This window comes from Bombina bombina, chromosome 6 (assembly GCF_027579735.1).
Source record: "Bombina bombina isolate aBomBom1 chromosome 6, aBomBom1.pri, whole genome shotgun sequence".
NCBI lineage: Eukaryota > Metazoa > Chordata > Amphibia > Anura > Bombinatoridae > Bombina > Bombina bombina.
In genome coordinates this window covers 1,006,380,053-1,006,398,386 of record NC_069504.1, presented here as the reverse complement: position 1 = coordinate 1,006,398,386, position 18,334 = coordinate 1,006,380,053, and the positions used below count along the sequence as shown (strand labels likewise).

Below are 18,334 nucleotides of genomic sequence, written 5' to 3'. Positions count from 1 at the left end.
CAATGTTGGAGAAAACAGAATTTATGCTTACCTGATAAATTACTTTCCCCAACGGTGTGTCCGGTCTACGGCCCGCCCTGGTTTTTTAATCAGGTTTGAAAAATGTCTCTCTCTATACACTACAGTCACCACGGCACCCTATAGTTTCTCCTTTTTTTCTCCTAACCGTCGGTCGAATGACTGGCGGGGCGGAGCCTGGGAGGGACTATATGGACAGCTCTTGCTGTGTGCTCTCCTTGCCTTTCCCTGTGGGGGAGGAGAATATCCCACAAGTAATGGATGACGCCGTGGACCGGACACACCGTTGGAGAAAGTAATTTATCAGGTAAGCATAAATTCTGTTTTTATTGCGATCTATTAAAATGTTTTTTATTTTCTGCATTTCTATCATTTTAGCACAAGTTACCTTTGCACACAGAGCTAAGTTGGAAACCTGATGGGCAACATTTAGCTATTGGAAATGAAGATGGGTATGAGAACTTTGATGTTCTAATATTTGTGTTTATTCACATTTTTCACAAAACTGCATCTCTGCATTCCTTTACATTTTTTTCCTCATTTCAATTCTAAATGGGTTCTTTTTTATTTTGTTTTTAAATACATCCTTTGTTTTCCATACAGGACCATTGAGGTTTTCCGTGCTCCAAATCTCGAGCTGATCTGTACAATTCACCAGCATCACAAAATAATAAACGTCCTGCGCTGGCATCATGATCACAGTGCCAACTCTGCTCTAAGTTTTCTTCTAGCCTCAGGGTCTAACAATGCCACCATCTATGTGCACAACTTAAAGGGGGCCTTAGGTAAATATTACGTTATCAGCAAAAACTAATAGCAACACAGTATAGCTAATGTATGAATATTGTACCAATCATACAGTATCTATGTGTCATATACAGCAGCAGCAGTATGTAGTACTAACTGGTTAGCCTGTTGTCATTAATAGATCATATAGTATTGCTTTGCTTTTTAAGTTTAACTGCACTTTAAAGGGACAGGAAACACTGTGTGATTGTAATGTAAAATGTCTAATCCATGTGTATTAAAAACTTTACAATATACTTACATTATTTGTTTTGCTCCCTTTTGCCTGTAGTTTAAAGGGGCATGAAACACAAACATTTTCTTTCATAATTCAGGTAGAGTATTCATTTCTAAACAACTTTCTGATTTGCTTTTTTTTTTCTCTCTTGGTATTAGGCATGGGCAGAATTTCTGTGATTAGGCATTTGTTTGCAAAACGAATACTAAATATGCCTTCAGGCAGTTTCATTCACTTAGTTTTGGCGCTGGATATATCAGCGTGAAAGTACAACACACAAAGATTTGGGTTTGCACAGATCTCTGCATGTTACTCTTTCATACTAATATATCTGGCACCGAAATAAAACTAATGCCACTAATTGATGGCCCTAAATATATTGGCTTGCCAATGTTTACAGCTAGCTCCCAGTTGTGTATTGCTGCTCCTACAATAAAGGATACCAAGAGAATGAAGAAAAATGGATAATAGAAGTATGTTCTATCTGAAGCATGAAATAAATATTGTAGGTTTCATGTGCCTTTAACTTTGCATATTGTTGGTTTTCCAATTTTGAGAACTGGAAGTGCATACTTCAGTCTTTACAAGGATGTATATCGTTGCTATATACGTGTTGCTTATTGGCGTTAGCAGAAGGGATAAGATATGATGCAAATGTTGCATGTAAAAAGCAAAAATTTGTTCTATCAATATGTTATCGTATCTTGAAAGTGTTCACATTCAGTTAATTGCAAGACTGTTAGTACTTGGTGTTTTATGTCACTTTCATTATTGGATGTGCTCTATGGATATTCATCTGCAGCTATTTTGATGTTCAGCTCTATTTGCTGCACATCCATTGATGTGCAATGGAAAACAAAGATTTAAACATCAAAATGGGCAAATAGTAATATATAATCTACTCATCTCATTTGCTTTGTTCTTTTGATATATTTTGTTGAAAATCATACCTAGGTAGGAGCTGCATATATAAGCCTCTTTTCATTGGCTCACCTGATGTACTCAGCTAGCTCCCAGTAGTTCATAGCTGCTCTTTCAACAAAGGACAGTAAGAAAATGAAACTAATTTGATAATTGAAGTAAATTGGAAAGTTGTTAAACATCCTGTGCTCTGTCAGAATCATGGGAGAAAATTGGGTTCCATGTCCTATTGAATGCTGTGTAAGCCTTTTTTAAGCTAAAATTAAACTTTTGAGGCCAATAATTTCGAGATGTGAAAATATTTTCATACATACTGTACATAACAAATGATCAGTGCAATTATCTAGTTAAGCCATAGATAAAAAATGTGTTTGTCTTGTGTCTGTGCAGAAATGACTGCTGAAACCCCTACCACCATCATAGAGCCTTTCCGCAGCCTTTCAGGTCATACTGCAAAGATTACCAGTCTTTCATGGAGCCCACACCATGATGCAAGACTGGTGTCTGCCAGTTATGATGGCACCGCTCAGGTAATGTACACTACGGCCAATGTAGTTGACATAAGAAAAGTCTAGACGTAAGAAATCCTTTTCTATTTATGATAGTTTTTGTTTGTTTTTTAAATCTATATTTTGTCTCTCTTATTCTTCTCTCTAATCTGTTGTTCTAGTCTCTTTTCCCATTCCTCAAAAATAATAAACATATTTCCCTCCTGCACAATATTGCACAGAATCTTATGTACTTCAAGGAACTGTGTTTGTCTTCTCAGGTATGGGATGTGCTACAAGAGGAGCCGCTTAGTAACTATCGCAGACATAAGGGAAGACTGCTGTGTGTTCACTGGTCTCCTGTAGAGGCAGACAAGGTGTGGACAGGAGCAGATGACTTCTGCCTTCATTCTTGGTCCATATCAAAACAGGAGCATAGCCGGCCTCCTAAAGGTGAGAACCTGCTCTTACTTGTGTTGCAGACTCTTCTTGACTCAGAGGCATTCAAGAATTTTGTTTTCTTTGTTGCACCTTTTTAAAATGTATAATTTTTTAAATTTTTTTTAGCTAAACCTTTGTAAATGCAAACAGATCATTTTACACTGCTAGTTAGCTGCCAAGTAATCTTAAAACATTAATAACCAATGATGGAATTATTCCGTCATGGAACCATTGAGCAAACTGAAGCTGTGTCCTTAAGGGGTCAATCTACTTTTTACAAATGTAATTTTAATCTATATTATTATTATTTTACTTTAGGAAAGAAATCTGTAGATCTGGAGAAGAAGCGCAGTGTACAACCTAAACCAAAAGCCAAAAAGAAGAAGAAGCTGGATAGTATTAAACAGGAAGGAGGTGATACAGTGGGTGGAGAGAGAGAGAGCACACTGTCAGCGCAGAATGGCATGTCGGACCAAGAAGAGGAAATGATGACTGCTGAACATACTAAAGTGGACCAGCTACCTAATGAAGGTATCTTAGAACATCTAGCAATACTTCATGGCTAGACTTTTTTTTTTTTTTTTAATAGAAGTGATGTCCCATCATTAGCTGCTGAGTAAACTTTTCTGCTCCTGAGGAATGAAGAGATCTTCATGGATTATGTATACCAATAAAGAACACTTCCTGAAGTCCCCCAAAATAAGCTGACATTTACTTCTCAAGTGGCAGTGCAATTTAACCCGTGTTGTGTACTGTAACATGTTCCTAAATGTTTCTGTTTATCTTTATTAAGGAGTCTTTGAAATTCAGTTATTGTGTAGTCCATGGTCATTGATGTGGGTTATTCTCTGCATTTTTCTGTAACACTACTTAGTTCATTGTTATTGGTGATTAGATGCTATGGGTTCCAAACCAGTTTCAACTTTGGAACTTGAACAGTGTTGGTGGAACCCAAGATCACAAAACTGCTCCAAAGGTATCAATAAATCCTTGTAACATGATTTGTAATGTTTAACTATCAAAAACAAACGTACAGATCAGCTCTTATGAAATAAAAAGCTCACATTTATAACCCTCAATAATTATGAGGTAATTTCGGACAATAGTTATTTCTCTCAGTCCTAGACAACCTGGTACTCTCTCCCCGCACGCCAGAAGGAGTTTGTGGCTAGGATTTCAATAACCTTGGAGCACAATTTAATATTTAAAAGATTTAAAAACACATATAACGTAAAGCGGAGGGTATTTCAATACTGGGATTGAAAAATGTACACTTGTTAGCACTCACATCTAAGAGAAGGTGGCATATTGATTAGAACATGTTATTCCAAAGGGATGGCAGTCTATGCCGTAACAATTAAAATATAACTTTTATTAGGAATTTAATTAAAAATATGATCCACAAACACAAAAGTTTATTAGTAAAAACACAGAATGTTAGTGAGGATACTGTGTACTGAGTCTTGATACTAAATATAGGGAATTGCACAGAGAGTTAGCTCTTAACTCAAGATGAGAGTATTCTTGGTTAAGGAGAAGTTCCCTATTGTAGAGTTTAGTGTACGATATTAGTAATTATAAGTATAAGTGTGAGTACTTATTTCACTTAGATATTCAGTTTATCGTGATCATAGTAATCATGCTTCTAGCAAGATGGTGTTTGTACTTCACATCTTATTATACTTTTACTATTATTAGTGATCCAGTGTTGTAATCATTGAATTTCTATTCCTATTGACACTGCTATTAGTGCTGCCATAGAATTGCTAGCTGAATTGTTGTAAATAATTTTTTATAGCAGTTGTTTTTGGAATATTGTTTGCTCTGGTCACAATAGAATATAGAACAAAATTACCACTTGTTTTAGCCCTTTAAGATATTTGAATAATATATCTCCCCCTTAGAGTTAGATTGTATAGATACAGGATCTAGTGATAAATAATACTCAATAGTATTAATGCTGATGGACCGTTAAATATTGGGCATATAATTAGTATCATATTCGGATATCTCCCTTAAATTCTAATTACAAGTGTAGCTGTAATCTTATTTTGATTATAACAATTTGTTTTGTTGCACATCGATATGATATACATATGTTGTAGTTGGTAGTATAAATTAATAAAATAAACACAGCTTCTAATACATTGGTGTAACGATTCTAAGGGTGTGTACACATTCATCCAATAGATACAAATGTTCCCGTTTAAATGTAACGGTTCTAAGAGTCCATATAGAGTAATTTTTTTTAATTTATACTACCAACTACAACATATGTATATCATATCGATGTGCAACAGAACAAATTGTTATAATCAAAATAAGATTACAGCTACACTTAATTAATTCTTAATTAGAATTTAAGGGATACTAATTATATGCCCAATATTTAACGGTCCATCAGCATTAATACTATTGAGTATTATTTATCACTAGATCCTGTATCTATACAATCTAACTCTAAGGGGGAGATATATTATTCAAATATCTAAAAGGGCTAAAACAAGTGGTAATTTTGTTCTATATTCTATTGTGACCAGAGCAAACAATATTCCAAAAACAACTGCTATAATAAATTATTTACAACAATTCAGCTAGCAATTCTATGCCAGCACTAATAGCAGTGTCAATAGGAATAGAAATTCAATGATTACAACACTGGATCACTAATAATAGTAAAAGTATAATAAGATGTGAAGTACAAACACCATCTTGCTAGAAGCATGATTACTACGATCACGATAAACTGAATATCTAAGTGAAATAAGTACTCACACTTATACTTATAATTACTAATACTGTACACTAAACTCTCTACAATAGGGAACTTCTCCTTAACCAAGAATACTCTCATCTTGAGTTAAGAGCTAACTCTCTGTGCAATTCCCTATATTTAGTATCAATACTCAGTACACAGTATCCTCACTAACATTCTGTGTTTTTACTAATAAACTTTTGTGTTTGTTTGTGGATCATATTTTTAATTAAATTCCTAATAAAGGTTATATTTTAATTGTTACGGCATAGACTGCCATCCCTTTGGAATAACATGTTCTAATCAATATGCCACCTTCTCTTAGATGTGAGTGCTAACAAGTGTACATTTCTCTTGTTAAGTGTAGTCAGTCCACGGGTCATCCATTACTTATGGGATTATATCTCTTCCCCAACAGGAAGCCGCAAGAGGATCACCCAAGCAGATCTGCTATATAGCTCCTCCCCTCACATGTCATATCCAGTCATTCTCTTGCAAGCTAACTAAAGATAGGTTGTTGTGAGAGGGCTGTGGTGTTTTTAAACTTAGTTTATTTCTTCAATCAAAAGTTTGTTATTTTAAATGGCACCGGAGTGTGCTGTTTGTTCTCAGGCAGCATTAGAAGAAGAATCTGCCTGCGTTTTCTATGATCTTAGCAGACGTAACTAAGATCCACTGGCTGTTCTCGCACATTCTGAGGAGTGAGGTAACTTCAGAAGAGGGGAATAGCATGCAGGGCCCCCCTGCAAACGAGGTATGTGCAGTAAATTATTTTTCTAAGCAATGGAATTGACTGAGAAATTACTGCTGATACCAATGTTATGTAAGTACAGCCTTAAATGCAGTGGTAGCGACTGGTATTAGGCTGAGGAGTGTGTGTACACTGAAGTATTTTTCTAGGGAATGGAATTTGACTCAGAAAATACTGTTAATACTGAAGTAATGTGTGAGCCTTAACTGCAGTAAAAGCGACTGGTAGCAGGCTTATTAATAACACTTCATAACTTTTAAAATGTATGTTCAAAACGTTTACTGGCATGTTAATCGTTTTTTGTGAGGTACTTGGTGATAAAACTTATTGGGGCATGATTTTTACCACATGGCTAACTTTTGTTTCTGCATAGAAACAGTTAACTGAGCTTCCCCACTGTGTAATATGAGTGGGAAGGGCCTATTTTAGCGCTTTTTTGAGCAGTAAAAATTCAGTCACAATCTTCCTACTTCATCCTCCATGATCCAGGACGTCTCTAGAGAGCTCAGGGGTCTTCAAAATTCATTTTGAGGGAGGTAATCAGTCACAGCAGACCTGTGATAAAAACGTTAATTATTAAATTGTTATCAGTTTTTGGGTATTAAGGGGTTAATCATCCATTTGCTGGTGGGTGCAATCCTTTGCTAACTTAATACATTTACTGTGAAAATTTGGTTGCTATAACTAATTTGGTTCATTGTTATTTCAACTGTGACAGCTTTTTGTGCTTCTTAAAGGCACAGTAGCGTTTTTTATATTGCTTGTAAATTTATTTGAAAAGTATTTTCCAAGCTTGCTAGTCTCATTGCTAGTCTGTTTAAACATGTCTGACACAGATGAATCTGTTTGTTCACTATGTATGAAGGCCAATGTGGAGCCCCATAGAAAATTGTGTACTAAATGCATTGATGTAACTTTGAATAAAAGTCAGTCTTTACATGCAAAGAAATTATCACCAGACAACGAGGGGGAAGTTATGCCGACTAACTCTCCTCACGTGTCAGTACCTTCGCCTCCCACTCAGGAGGTGCGTGATTTTGAGGCGCCAAGTACATCAGGGAGGCCCTTACAAATCACTTTGCAAGACATGGCTACTGTTATGACAGAAGTATTATCTAAATTGCCAGAATTAAGAGGCAAGCGTGATAGCTCTGGGTTAAGGACAGAGCGCGCTGATGATGTGAGAGCCATGTCCGATACTGCGTCACAATTTGCAGAACATGAAGACGGAGAGCTTCATTCTGTGGGTGATGGATCTGATCCAGGGAGACTGGATTCAGAGATTTCTAATTTTAAATTTAAGCTTGAGAACCTCCGCATATTGCTAGGGGAGGTATTAGCGGCTCTGAATGATTGTAACACGGTTGCAATTCCAGAAAAATTATGTAGGTTGGATAGATACTACGCGGTACCGGTGTGTACTGACGTGTTTCCTATACCTAAAAGGCTTACAGAGATTATTAGCAAGGAGTGGGATAGACCCGGTGTGCCTTTTTCCCCTCCTCCCATATTTAGGAAAATGTTTCCTATAGACCCCACCACACGAGACTTATGGCAGACGGTCCCTAAGGTGGAGGGAGCGGTTTCTACTTTAGCTAAGCGTACCACTATCCCGGTGGAGGATAGTTGTGCTTTTTCAGATCCAATGGATAAAAAGTTAGAAGGTTACCTTAAGAAAATGTTTGTTCAACAAGGTTTTATCTTACAGCCCCTTGCATGCATTGCGCCTGTCACTGCTGCGGCGGCATTCTGGTTTGAGTCTCTGGAAGAGGCCATTCGCACAGCTCCATTGGATGAAATTATGAACAAACTTAAAGCACTTAAGCTAGCTAACGCATTTGTTTCTGATGCCGTCGGACATTTAACCAAACTTACGGCTAAGAACTCCGGATTAGCCATCCAAGCGCGCAGAGCGCTATGGCTTAAATCCTGGTCAGCTGACGTGACTTCTAAATCTAAATTGCTTAATATTCCTTTTAAAGGGCAGACCTTATTCGGGCCCGGCTTGAAAGAAATTATCGCTGACATTACGGGAGGTAAGGGCCATGCTCTACCTCAGGACAGGGCCAAATCAAAGGCCAAACAGTCTAATTTTCGTGCCTTTCGTAACCTCAAGGCAGGAGCAGCATCAACTTCCTCCGCTCCAAAACAGGAAGGAGCTGTTGCTCGTTACAGACAGGGCTGGAAAACTAACCAGTCCTGGAACAAGGGCAAGCAGGCCAGAAAACCTGCTGCTGCCCCTAAGACAGCATGAAGAGAGGGCCCCCTATCCGGAAACGGATCTAGTGGGGGGCAGACTATCTCTCTTCGCCCAGGCTTGGGCAAGAGATGTCCAGGATCCCTGGGCGTTGGAGATCATATCTCAGGGATATCTTCTGGACTTCAAAGCTTCTCCTCCACAAGGGAGATTTCATCTTTCAAGGTTATCAGCAAACCAAATAAAGAAAGAGGCGTTTCTACGCTGTGTACAAGACCTCTTACTAATGGGGGTAATCCACCCGGTTCCGCGAACGGAACACGGGCAGGGATTCTATTCAAATCTGTTTGTGGTTCCCAAGAAAGAGGGAACCTTCAGACCAATTTTGGACTTAAAGATCCTAAACAAATTCCTAAGAGTTTCATCATTCAAAATGGAAACTATTCGAACCATCCTACCCATGATCCAAGAGGGTCAGTACATGACCACTGTGGACTTAAAGGATGCCTACCTTCACATACCGATTCACAAGGATCATTATCGGTACCTAAGATTTGCCTTCCTAGACAGGCATTACCAGTTTGTAGCTCTTCCCTTCGGGTTAGCTACGGCTCCAAGAATCTTTACAAAGGTTCTGGGCTCACTTCTGGCGGTACTAAGACCGCGAGGCATAGCGGTGGCTCCGTACCTAGATGACATCCTGATACAAGCGTCAAGTTTTCAAACTGCCAAGTCTCATACAGAGATAGTTCTGGCATTTCTGAGATCGCATGGGTGGAAGGTGAACATGGAAAAGAGTTCTCTATTACCACTCACAAGGGTTCCCTTCCTAGGGACTCTTATAGATTCTGTAGAGATGAAAATTTACCTGACGGAGGCCAGGTTATCAAAACTTCTAAATGCTTGCCGTGCCCTTCATTCCATTCCACACCCGTCAGTAGCTCAGTGCATGGAAGTAATCGGCTTAATGGTAGCGGCAATGGACATAGTACCATTTGCGCGACTGCATCTCAGACCGCTGCAATTGTGCATGCTAAGTCAGTGGAATGGGGATTATTCAGATTTGTCCCCTCTACTAAATCTGGATCAAGAGACCAGAGATTCTCTTCTATGGTGGCTTTCTCGGCCCCACCTGTCCAAGGGGATGACCTTTCGCAGGCCAGATTGGACGATTGTAACAACAGACGCCAGCCTTCTAGGTTGGGGCGCAGTCTGGAATTCCCTGAAGGCTCAGGGATCATGGACTCAGGAGGAGAAACTCCTCCCAATAAATATTCTGGAGTTAAGAGCGATATTCAATGCTCTTCTAGCTTGGCCTCAGTTAGCAACTCTGAGGTTCATCAGATTTCAGTCGGACAACATCACGACTGTGGCTTACATCAATCATCAAGGGGGAACCAGGAGTTCCCTAGCGATGTTGGAAGTCTCAAAGATAATTCGCTGGGCAGAGTCTCACTCTTGCCACCTGTCAGCAATCTACATCCCAGGCGTGGAGAACTGGGAGGCAGATTTTCTAAGTCGCCAGACTTTTCATCCGGGGGAGTGGGAACTTCATCCGGAGGTCTTCGCTCAGCTGATTCATCGTTGGGGCGAACCAGATCTGGATCTCATGGCGTCTCGCCAGAATGCCAAGCTTCCTCTAGCAGCCCCTTGGGTTTTCCAGATGGCTTATGTATTTCCACGTTTCCGCTGCTGCCTCGACTGATTGCCAAGATCAAACAGGAGAGAGCATCAGTGATTCTGATAGCGCCTGCGTGGCCACGCAGGACCTGGTATGCAGACCTAGTGGACATGTCGTCCTGTCCACCATGGTCTCTGCCTCTGAGGCAGGACCTTCTAATTCAGGGTCCTTTCAACCATCCAAATCTAATTTCTCTGAGGCTGACTGCATGGAGATTGAACGCTTGATTCTATCAAAGCGTGGCTTCTCGGAGTCTGTTATTGATACCCTAATACAGGCTAGGAAACCTGTTACCAGAAGAATTTACCATAAGATATGGCGTAAATATTTGTATTGGTGCGAATCCAAGAGTTACTCATGGAGTAAGGTTAGGATTCCTAGGATATTGTCTTTTCTACAAGAGGGTTTAGAAAAGGGCTTATCCGCTAGTTCGTTAAAAGGACAGATTTCTGCTCTGTCTATTCTTCTACACAAGCGTCTGGCAGAAATTCCAGACGTTCAGGCTTTTTGTCAGGCTTTGGCTAGGATTAAGCCTGTGTTTAAGACTGTTGCTTCGCCGTGGAGCTTAAACTTAGTTCTTAATTTCCTGCAAGGCGTTCCATTTGAACCCCTTCATTCCATTGATATTAAGCTGTTATCTTGGAAAGTTCTGTTTTTGATGGCCATTTCCTCGGCTCGAAGAGTCTCTGAGTTATCTGCCTTACATTGTGATTCTCCTTATCTGATTTTTCATTCAGACAAGGTAGTTCTGCGTACTAAACCTGGGTTCTTACCTAAGGTAGTTTCTAACAGGAATATCAATCAAGAGATTGTTGTTCCATCATTGTGTCCTAACCCTTCTTCAAAGAAGGAACGACTTTTGCATAATCTGGACGTAGTCCGTGCCCTGAAGTTCTATTTGCAGGCAACTAAAGATTTTCGTCAAACTTCTTCCCTGTTTGTCGTTTACTCTGGACAGAGGAGAGGTCAAAAGGCTTCGGCCACCTCTCTCTCTTTTTGGCTTCGTAGCATAATACGTTTAGCCTATGAGACTGCTGGACAGCAGCCTCCTGAAAGAATTACAGCTCATTCTACTAGAGCTGTGGCTTCCACCTGGGCCTTTAAAAATGAGGCTTCTGTTGAACAGATTTGCAAGGCTGCGACTTGGTCTTCACTTCACACTCTTTCAAAGTTTTACAAATTTGACACTTTTGCTTCTTCGGAGGCTATTTTTGGGAGAAAGGTACTTCAGGCAGTGGTTCCCTCCGTTTAAAGTTCCTGCCTTGTCCCTCCCTTCATCCGTGTACTTTAGCTTTGGTATTAGTATCCCATAAGTAATGGATGACCCGTGGACTGACTACACTTAACAAGAGAAAACATAATTTATGCTTACCTGATAAATTTATTTCTCTTGCAGTGTAGTCAGTCCACGGCCCGCCCTGTCTTTTAAGGCAGTTCAAAATGTTTTAATTTAACTCCAGTCACCACTGCACCCTATAGTTTCTCCTTTCTCGTCTTGTTTCGGTCGAATGACTGGATATGACATGTGAGGGGAGGAGCTATATAGCAGCTCTGCTTGGGTGATCCTCTTGCGGCTTCCTGTTGGGGAAGAGATATAATCCCATAAGTAATGGATGACCCGTGGACTGACTACACTACAAGAGAAATAAATTTATCAGGTAAGCATAAATTATGTTTTTTCAATCCCAGTATTGAAATACCCTCCTCTTTTCAGAATAAAACAGTACACAGCACCTAACTCCCATAATTACAGCAAGGTAAATTACCTGCCTTAATTATTACAGAGCATCTTAAGAACATCAGATAGTAGTGCCATTAGCTTTTTCTTTCTTTTGACATATAACGTAAAGCACCTAAACCTAAAGCGCCAATATCACCTCAGATTCTGGCGGCGGACATCGTCTTTTGGGTAATACTACAGCCTCCTAGAAACACATCCAACTTACCTCCATAATGATTGAGGCACTAGCTCGTAAGTAGCCATTTCTTACTTCTGGGGCCGTCAGCCATTGATTTTGTATCTATTCCACATGTAAGCCAGAATGTAGACTAGCAGTAAAACGCAACTGTTTATGAACTTTTTGGACACTATCATTTGATGATTAATACTACTGGTTCCTAAAAGGAGCTATCGGCTTCCATGTTTTTCATTGTGAATATTTACTTTATATATTTGTTGTATCAACATTAATATTCTTCTTCCTTTCACGTTTGTGCCATATATACACACACTGTATATGTCCCAATTTAAATCCGCCCACCAAGAGACAGCCACCTGGTTGTTCCCACTTGTTGAATATAGGCACAAAAAATAAAGTAGCAAGCCAGAATTTTCATCAACTCAAATATATCAAGTTTATTTGACATTTCGGAGATAAAAACACTACTTCTTCATGTGTGTGTATGAGGTAGATAGTTATATATATATATATATATATATATATATATATATATATATATATATCCATATGCTTGCAAATCATTTATGTACGAAAAATTGAAACCTCTGTATATAAACAATGTAAACATCATTAGATAGAAAATCAGTGTATAACCACCAATTTATCAACAACAATACAATATACATCACTGTTATTACTTTGATTAAACATTCATTAAGAACTCTGTTTAGTAATATTTCCAGTCTCTGTGCTTTGTTGCTAATGGTTCTAATACATGTTCGGCACATACATTGTCTGTGTTTAAAAAATTTTTTTTTCAAAAATCTTTATTTTGAGTAAGACCTATTTTTTTCCCCTGAATCCATCATCACTACAAAAGAGATATGATCCAAACATACAAAGCAGACAGACTGAACCTGTACTGCAGCTTGCTATCATGTTATTGATGGTGTTTATGACCAAACCTTCACTGGATGTAGAGATAAACAAAACCGGTTTGTGTTCTTATACAGCCTTGTAGCCTCCCTAAACAAATGTTAATCCAATGTCTCTGAGAATGTTTTTATAGAAGAATTTTATTTTTATTATGTTTCCGTTGTGTACCTCTAAAATAGTTTCTTTGTGATCTGACTTAATTTCCATCTTTGTTATTAATATCTAGCTGCTGCCACAGATGTTCCGATTCAACCTGTTTTGCCTGTGCATCTTGTCCTGGAGAAAACCAGTCCTGGCCCGATCCATAGGATTATTCCTATAAGGAAGGAGTTCTCCAAAGACAAAGCAGGTAATTTATTCTCTTCTGCTCATTGTTTTTGCGGTCCCAAGCGCTGTCTGTCAACACTCATCCTGCAACCTGTCAAAGTATTAGTCGTTTTCCTTTGTTTTATGAGAATATTCTAAATATTTGCATTGCCTTGTGGGTATACAGGTACAAACCCTTTATCCAAACTGCTTAGGACCAGAAAAGGTTTTTGGTTTTGGAATGGTTTGGATTTTGAAATATTTTGTATATTTGCATCTGTAAAATGGGACAGATTGGAGAGGGGATGGGACCAAGTATAACTAACAATGTTTATGACATTTAGACATTATTTACATGTCATATTACAGCTTTCTACATGCAACCTGAAGGTAGTTTTATATCATTGTAAATACTTTTGTATACATTGTACCGTCCGAAAGATGGTACATTACTGTAATCAGAAAGGTTAGTAGTTGTTTGTTTTAAAGTAATATAGACTGTTATTAGCATTTTAGTACACAAAAAACAAACTTGCAGAAAGTGAAGATTGTGACTTACTAGTGGGAATTTTTTTTTAAAAGTATTATTTAAAAAAAATAATAATAATAAAGTCTGGACTTATAATAATCCTGGATTTGGGGATTTGTACCTGTAGTGACTTGCATTTCACTTGTATAAATAATCAGGGTTGGAAATTTCCTATAGTCCAGGATGTGTAGTTGCAGTTGACGAGCAGAAAATCTGTCTTTTTTCCCCCTTTATTAAACTTTCATCTCCTGGCTAGTGATTTTTTTTTTTTTTTTCTAACCCGGATAATAAGTTATCCAATTTATTTTTGTTATTTTTTGTAGATGCTTTGCCAGTCTCATTGAGTGTGTGTGTGTCTGTATGCGAACCTCTCCTGTGAGTGGTATCCAACACAGACAAAGCCTTAGCCCAGCAGTAGTATATCAAAGTATTTATGCCATCCTTAGACCTCAAGAATGTATGGTTTGGGAAGATAAACAAGTTAGCAGTAATTTACAAAATTGTTCATCAATGACAACAAGACTGAGACAGTCTTTTTGTTGTGCTCTGTACCTTGACATTTGTAGGAAATATGTGTGCAGCCCTTACAATGGGGAGCACGAATTAAGCGTCTGACTGAGCAAGTATTGGCCATATACTATACAAAAAAGAAATGTTAGCAGTGCAGGGAGTTGAAGGCATGTGAGCAGCACAAGAGAGACTTTGAAGTTTTCTTTCATGTAAGTGGCAAGAGCCCATAGTGACGTATGGGATATACATTCCTACCTGGAGGGGGCAACGTTTCCCAAACCTCAAAATGCCTATAAATACACCTCCCACCTCACTCATACTTCAGTTTTACAAACTTTGCCTTCGTTGGAGGATGGTGAAGCAAGTCGTGCTTGATTTCTTCTGTGAAAGGCGCTTCTAAGCATTTTGTAGCACAGTTCCTCTCAAAGTACAGTGTTCGTCTGAGGGATGTGAAGGGAGTGTTTGCCTAATTATGCCATGTTTTCACCTATGGGAAATCTATTCTAAGGCTCTCTGTAAGTTTGGTCGTGGGGATTCATCTGAAACCTCCCTTTACAGATCGACATTATACTCCTCTACAATTACCTCTGCTGATATGTTTCAGTACTGGTTTGGCTGTCTGCTATATGTGGATGGGTGTCTTCAGGTAAGTATATATCTTTTTAAAACACACTCAGCTATGTTTGGCACTTTATGTTTTTAAAGTTTTAAATATATATTGCATATATTTGCCATGAGTCAGGTCTATGTTTATTTCCCTGTGCAGTCTAACAGTTTCAGTATGGAAAATTATGTTTGGGAGAAATTTCGTATATTCTTTACTTACCTGAGGTTTTGGCTAGTTGTAACTTTGGTCTTGTTTTTTTCTAATATTCACAGGCAAATTAGGCTCGCAATGGCGCAAAATACTTCTATTTATTGCGTCATTCTTGACGCTAATTTTTTTGGGGCGAAGGTTGTGTTGTGGTGACGCGAGTCATGTCATTTCCTATGTCTTTATTGACACAAAGTTTTTTGGTGCAAAGTTGCGCCTGTTATGACACAAATCATGTAATTTCCTGTTAATCTTGGCGTCAAAAGTTTTTTTTTCTCAGCATTTGCGTTATCTTTGTTGGCGTCATTTTTGGCGCCAAAAAAACAGAATTTATGCTTACCTGATAAATTACTTTCTCCAACGGTGTGTCCGGTCCACGGCGTCATCCTTACTTGTGGGATATTCTCTTCCCCAACAGGAAATGGCAAAGAGTCCCAGCAAAGCTGGTCACATGATCCCTCCTAGGCTCCGCCCACTCCAGTCATTCGACCGACGGACAGGAGGAAATATATATAGGAGAAACCATATGATACCGTGGTGACTGTAGTTAGAGAAAATAATTCATCAGACCTGATTAAAAAACCAGGGCGGGCCGTGGACCGGACACACCGTTGGAGAAAGTAATTTATCAGGTAAGCATAAATTCTGTTTTCTCCAACATTGGTGTGTCCGGTCCACGGCGTCATCCTTACTTGTGGGAACCAATACCAAAGCTTTAGGACACGGATGAAGGGAGGGAGCAAATCAGGTCACCTAAACGGAAGGCACCACAGCTTGCAAAACCTTTCTCCCAAAAATAGCCTCCGAAGAAGCAAAAGTATCAAATTTGTAAAATTTGGCAAAAGTGTGCAGTGAAGACCAAGTCGCTGCCTTACATATCTGGTCAACAGAAGCCTCGTTCTTGAAGGCCCATGTGGAAGCCAGAGCTCTAGTGGAGTGAGCTGTGATTCTTTCAGGAGGCTGCCGTCCGGCAGTCTCATAAGCCAAACGGATAATGCTTTTAAGCCAAAAGGAAAGAGAGGTAGAAGACGCTTTTTGACCTCTCCTTTTACCAGAATAAACAACAAACAAGGAAGATGTTTGTCTGAAATCTTTAGTAGCCTCTAAATAGAACTTTAGAGAACGGACAACGTCCAAATTGTGTAACAAACGTTCCTTCTCTGAAACTGGATTCGGACACAAAGAAGGTACAACTATCTCCTGGTTAATATTTTTGTTAGAAACAACTTTAGGAAGAAAACCAGGCTTAGTACGCAAAACCACCTTATCTGCATGGAACACCAGATAAGGTGGAGAACACTGCAGAGCAGATAACTCTGAAACTCTTCTAGCAGAAGAAATTGCAACCAAAAACAAAACTTTCCAAGATAGTAACTTAATATCTACGGAATGTAAGGGTTCAAACGGAACCCCTTGAAGAACTGAAAGAACTAGATTTAGACTCCAGGGAGGAGTCAAAGGTCTGTAAACAGGCTTGATCCTAACCAGAGCCTGAACAAATGCTTGAACATCTGGCACAGCTGCCAGTCTTTTGTGTAGTAAGACAGATAAAGCAGAGATCTGTCCCTTTAGAGAACTTGCAGATAAACCTTTCTCCAAACCTTCTTGAAGAAAGGAGAGAATCTTAGGAATTTTTATCTTATTCCATGGGAATCCTTTGGATTCACACCAACAGATATATTTTTTCCATATTTTATGGTAAATTTTTCTAGTTACAGGTTTTCTGGCCTGAACCAGAGTATCTATCACCGAATCTGAAAACCCACGCTTTGATAGAATCAAGCGTTCAATCTCCAAGCCGTCAGTTGGAATGGACCTTGAACAAGAAGGTCCTGTCTCAAAGGTAGCTTCCATGGTGGAGCCGATGACATATTCACCAGGTCTGCATACCAAGTCCTGCGTGGCCACGCAGGAGCTATCAAGATCACCGAGGCCCTCTCCTGATTGATCCTGGCTACCAGCCTGGGAATGAGAGGAAACGGTGGGAATATGTAAGCTAGGTTGAAAGTCCAAGGTGCTACTAGTGCATCTACTAGAGTCGCCTTGGGATCCCTGGATCTGGACCCGTAGCAAGGAACCTTGAAGTTCTGACGAGACGCCATCAGATCCATGTCTGGAATGCCCCATAATTGAGTTATTTGGGCAAAGATTTCCGGATGGAGTTCCCACTCCCCCGGATGAAATGTCTGACGACTCAGAAAATCCGCTTCCCAATTTTCCACTCCTGGGATGTGGATCGCAGACAAGTGGCAGGAGTGATCCTCCGCCCATTGAATTATTTTGGTCACTTCTTTCATCGCCAGGGAACTCTTTGTTCCCCCTTGATGATTGATATAAGCAACAGTCGTCATGTTGTCTGATTGGAACCTTATGAATTTGGCCTTTGCTAGTTGAGGCCAAGCTCTGAGAGCATTGAATATCGCTCTCAGTTCCAGAATGTTTATCGGGAGAAGAGACTCTTCCCGAGACCATAGACCCTGAGCTTTCAGGGATTCCCAGACCGCACCCCAGCCCACTAGACTGGCGTCGGTCGTGACAATGACCCACTCTGGCCTGCGGAAGCTCATTCCCTGGGACAGATGGTCCAGGGTCAGCCACCAACGGAGTGAATCTCTGGTCTTTTGATCTACTTGAATCATTGGAGACAAGTCTGTATAATCCCCATTCCACTGTTTGAGCATGCACAGTTGTAATGGTCTTAGATGAATTCGTGCAAAAGGAACTATGTCCATTGTTGCAACCATCAATCCTATTACTTCCATGCACTGCGCTATGGAAGGACGAGGAACAGAATGAAGTACTTGACAAGCGCTTAGAAGTTTTGATTTTCTGACCTCTGTCAGAAAAATCCTCATTTCTAAGGAATCTATTATTGTTCCCAAGAAGGGAACTCTTGTTGACGGGGACAGAGAACTCTTTTCTTTGTTCACCTTCCATCCGTGAGATGTGAGAAAGGCTAGAACGATGTCCGTATGAGCCTTTGACAGGGACGACGCTTGTATTAGAATGTCGTCCAAGTAAGGTACTACTGCAATGCCCCTTGGTCTTAGAACCGCTAGAAG

General features: G+C 39.6%; 1 protein-coding gene across 1 annotated transcript in view; it reads left to right on the top strand.

Annotated features, from left to right (window-relative positions):
* The window catches only part of GEMIN5 (gem nuclear organelle associated protein 5), a 212,199-nt gene that overhangs the window by 75,307 nt on the left and 118,558 nt on the right, over window positions 1–18,334 (top strand). Inside the window, exons 13-18 of the mRNA XM_053718712.1 lie at window positions 397–470; window positions 622–803; window positions 2,354–2,493; window positions 2,733–2,904; window positions 3,211–3,423; window positions 13,340–13,462. Coding sequence (XP_053574687.1) covers window positions 397–470; window positions 622–803; window positions 2,354–2,493; window positions 2,733–2,904; window positions 3,211–3,423; window positions 13,340–13,462 — 904 coding nt within the window. The remainder of the gene's footprint in view (window positions 1–396; window positions 471–621; window positions 804–2,353; window positions 2,494–2,732; window positions 2,905–3,210; window positions 3,424–13,339; window positions 13,463–18,334) is intronic.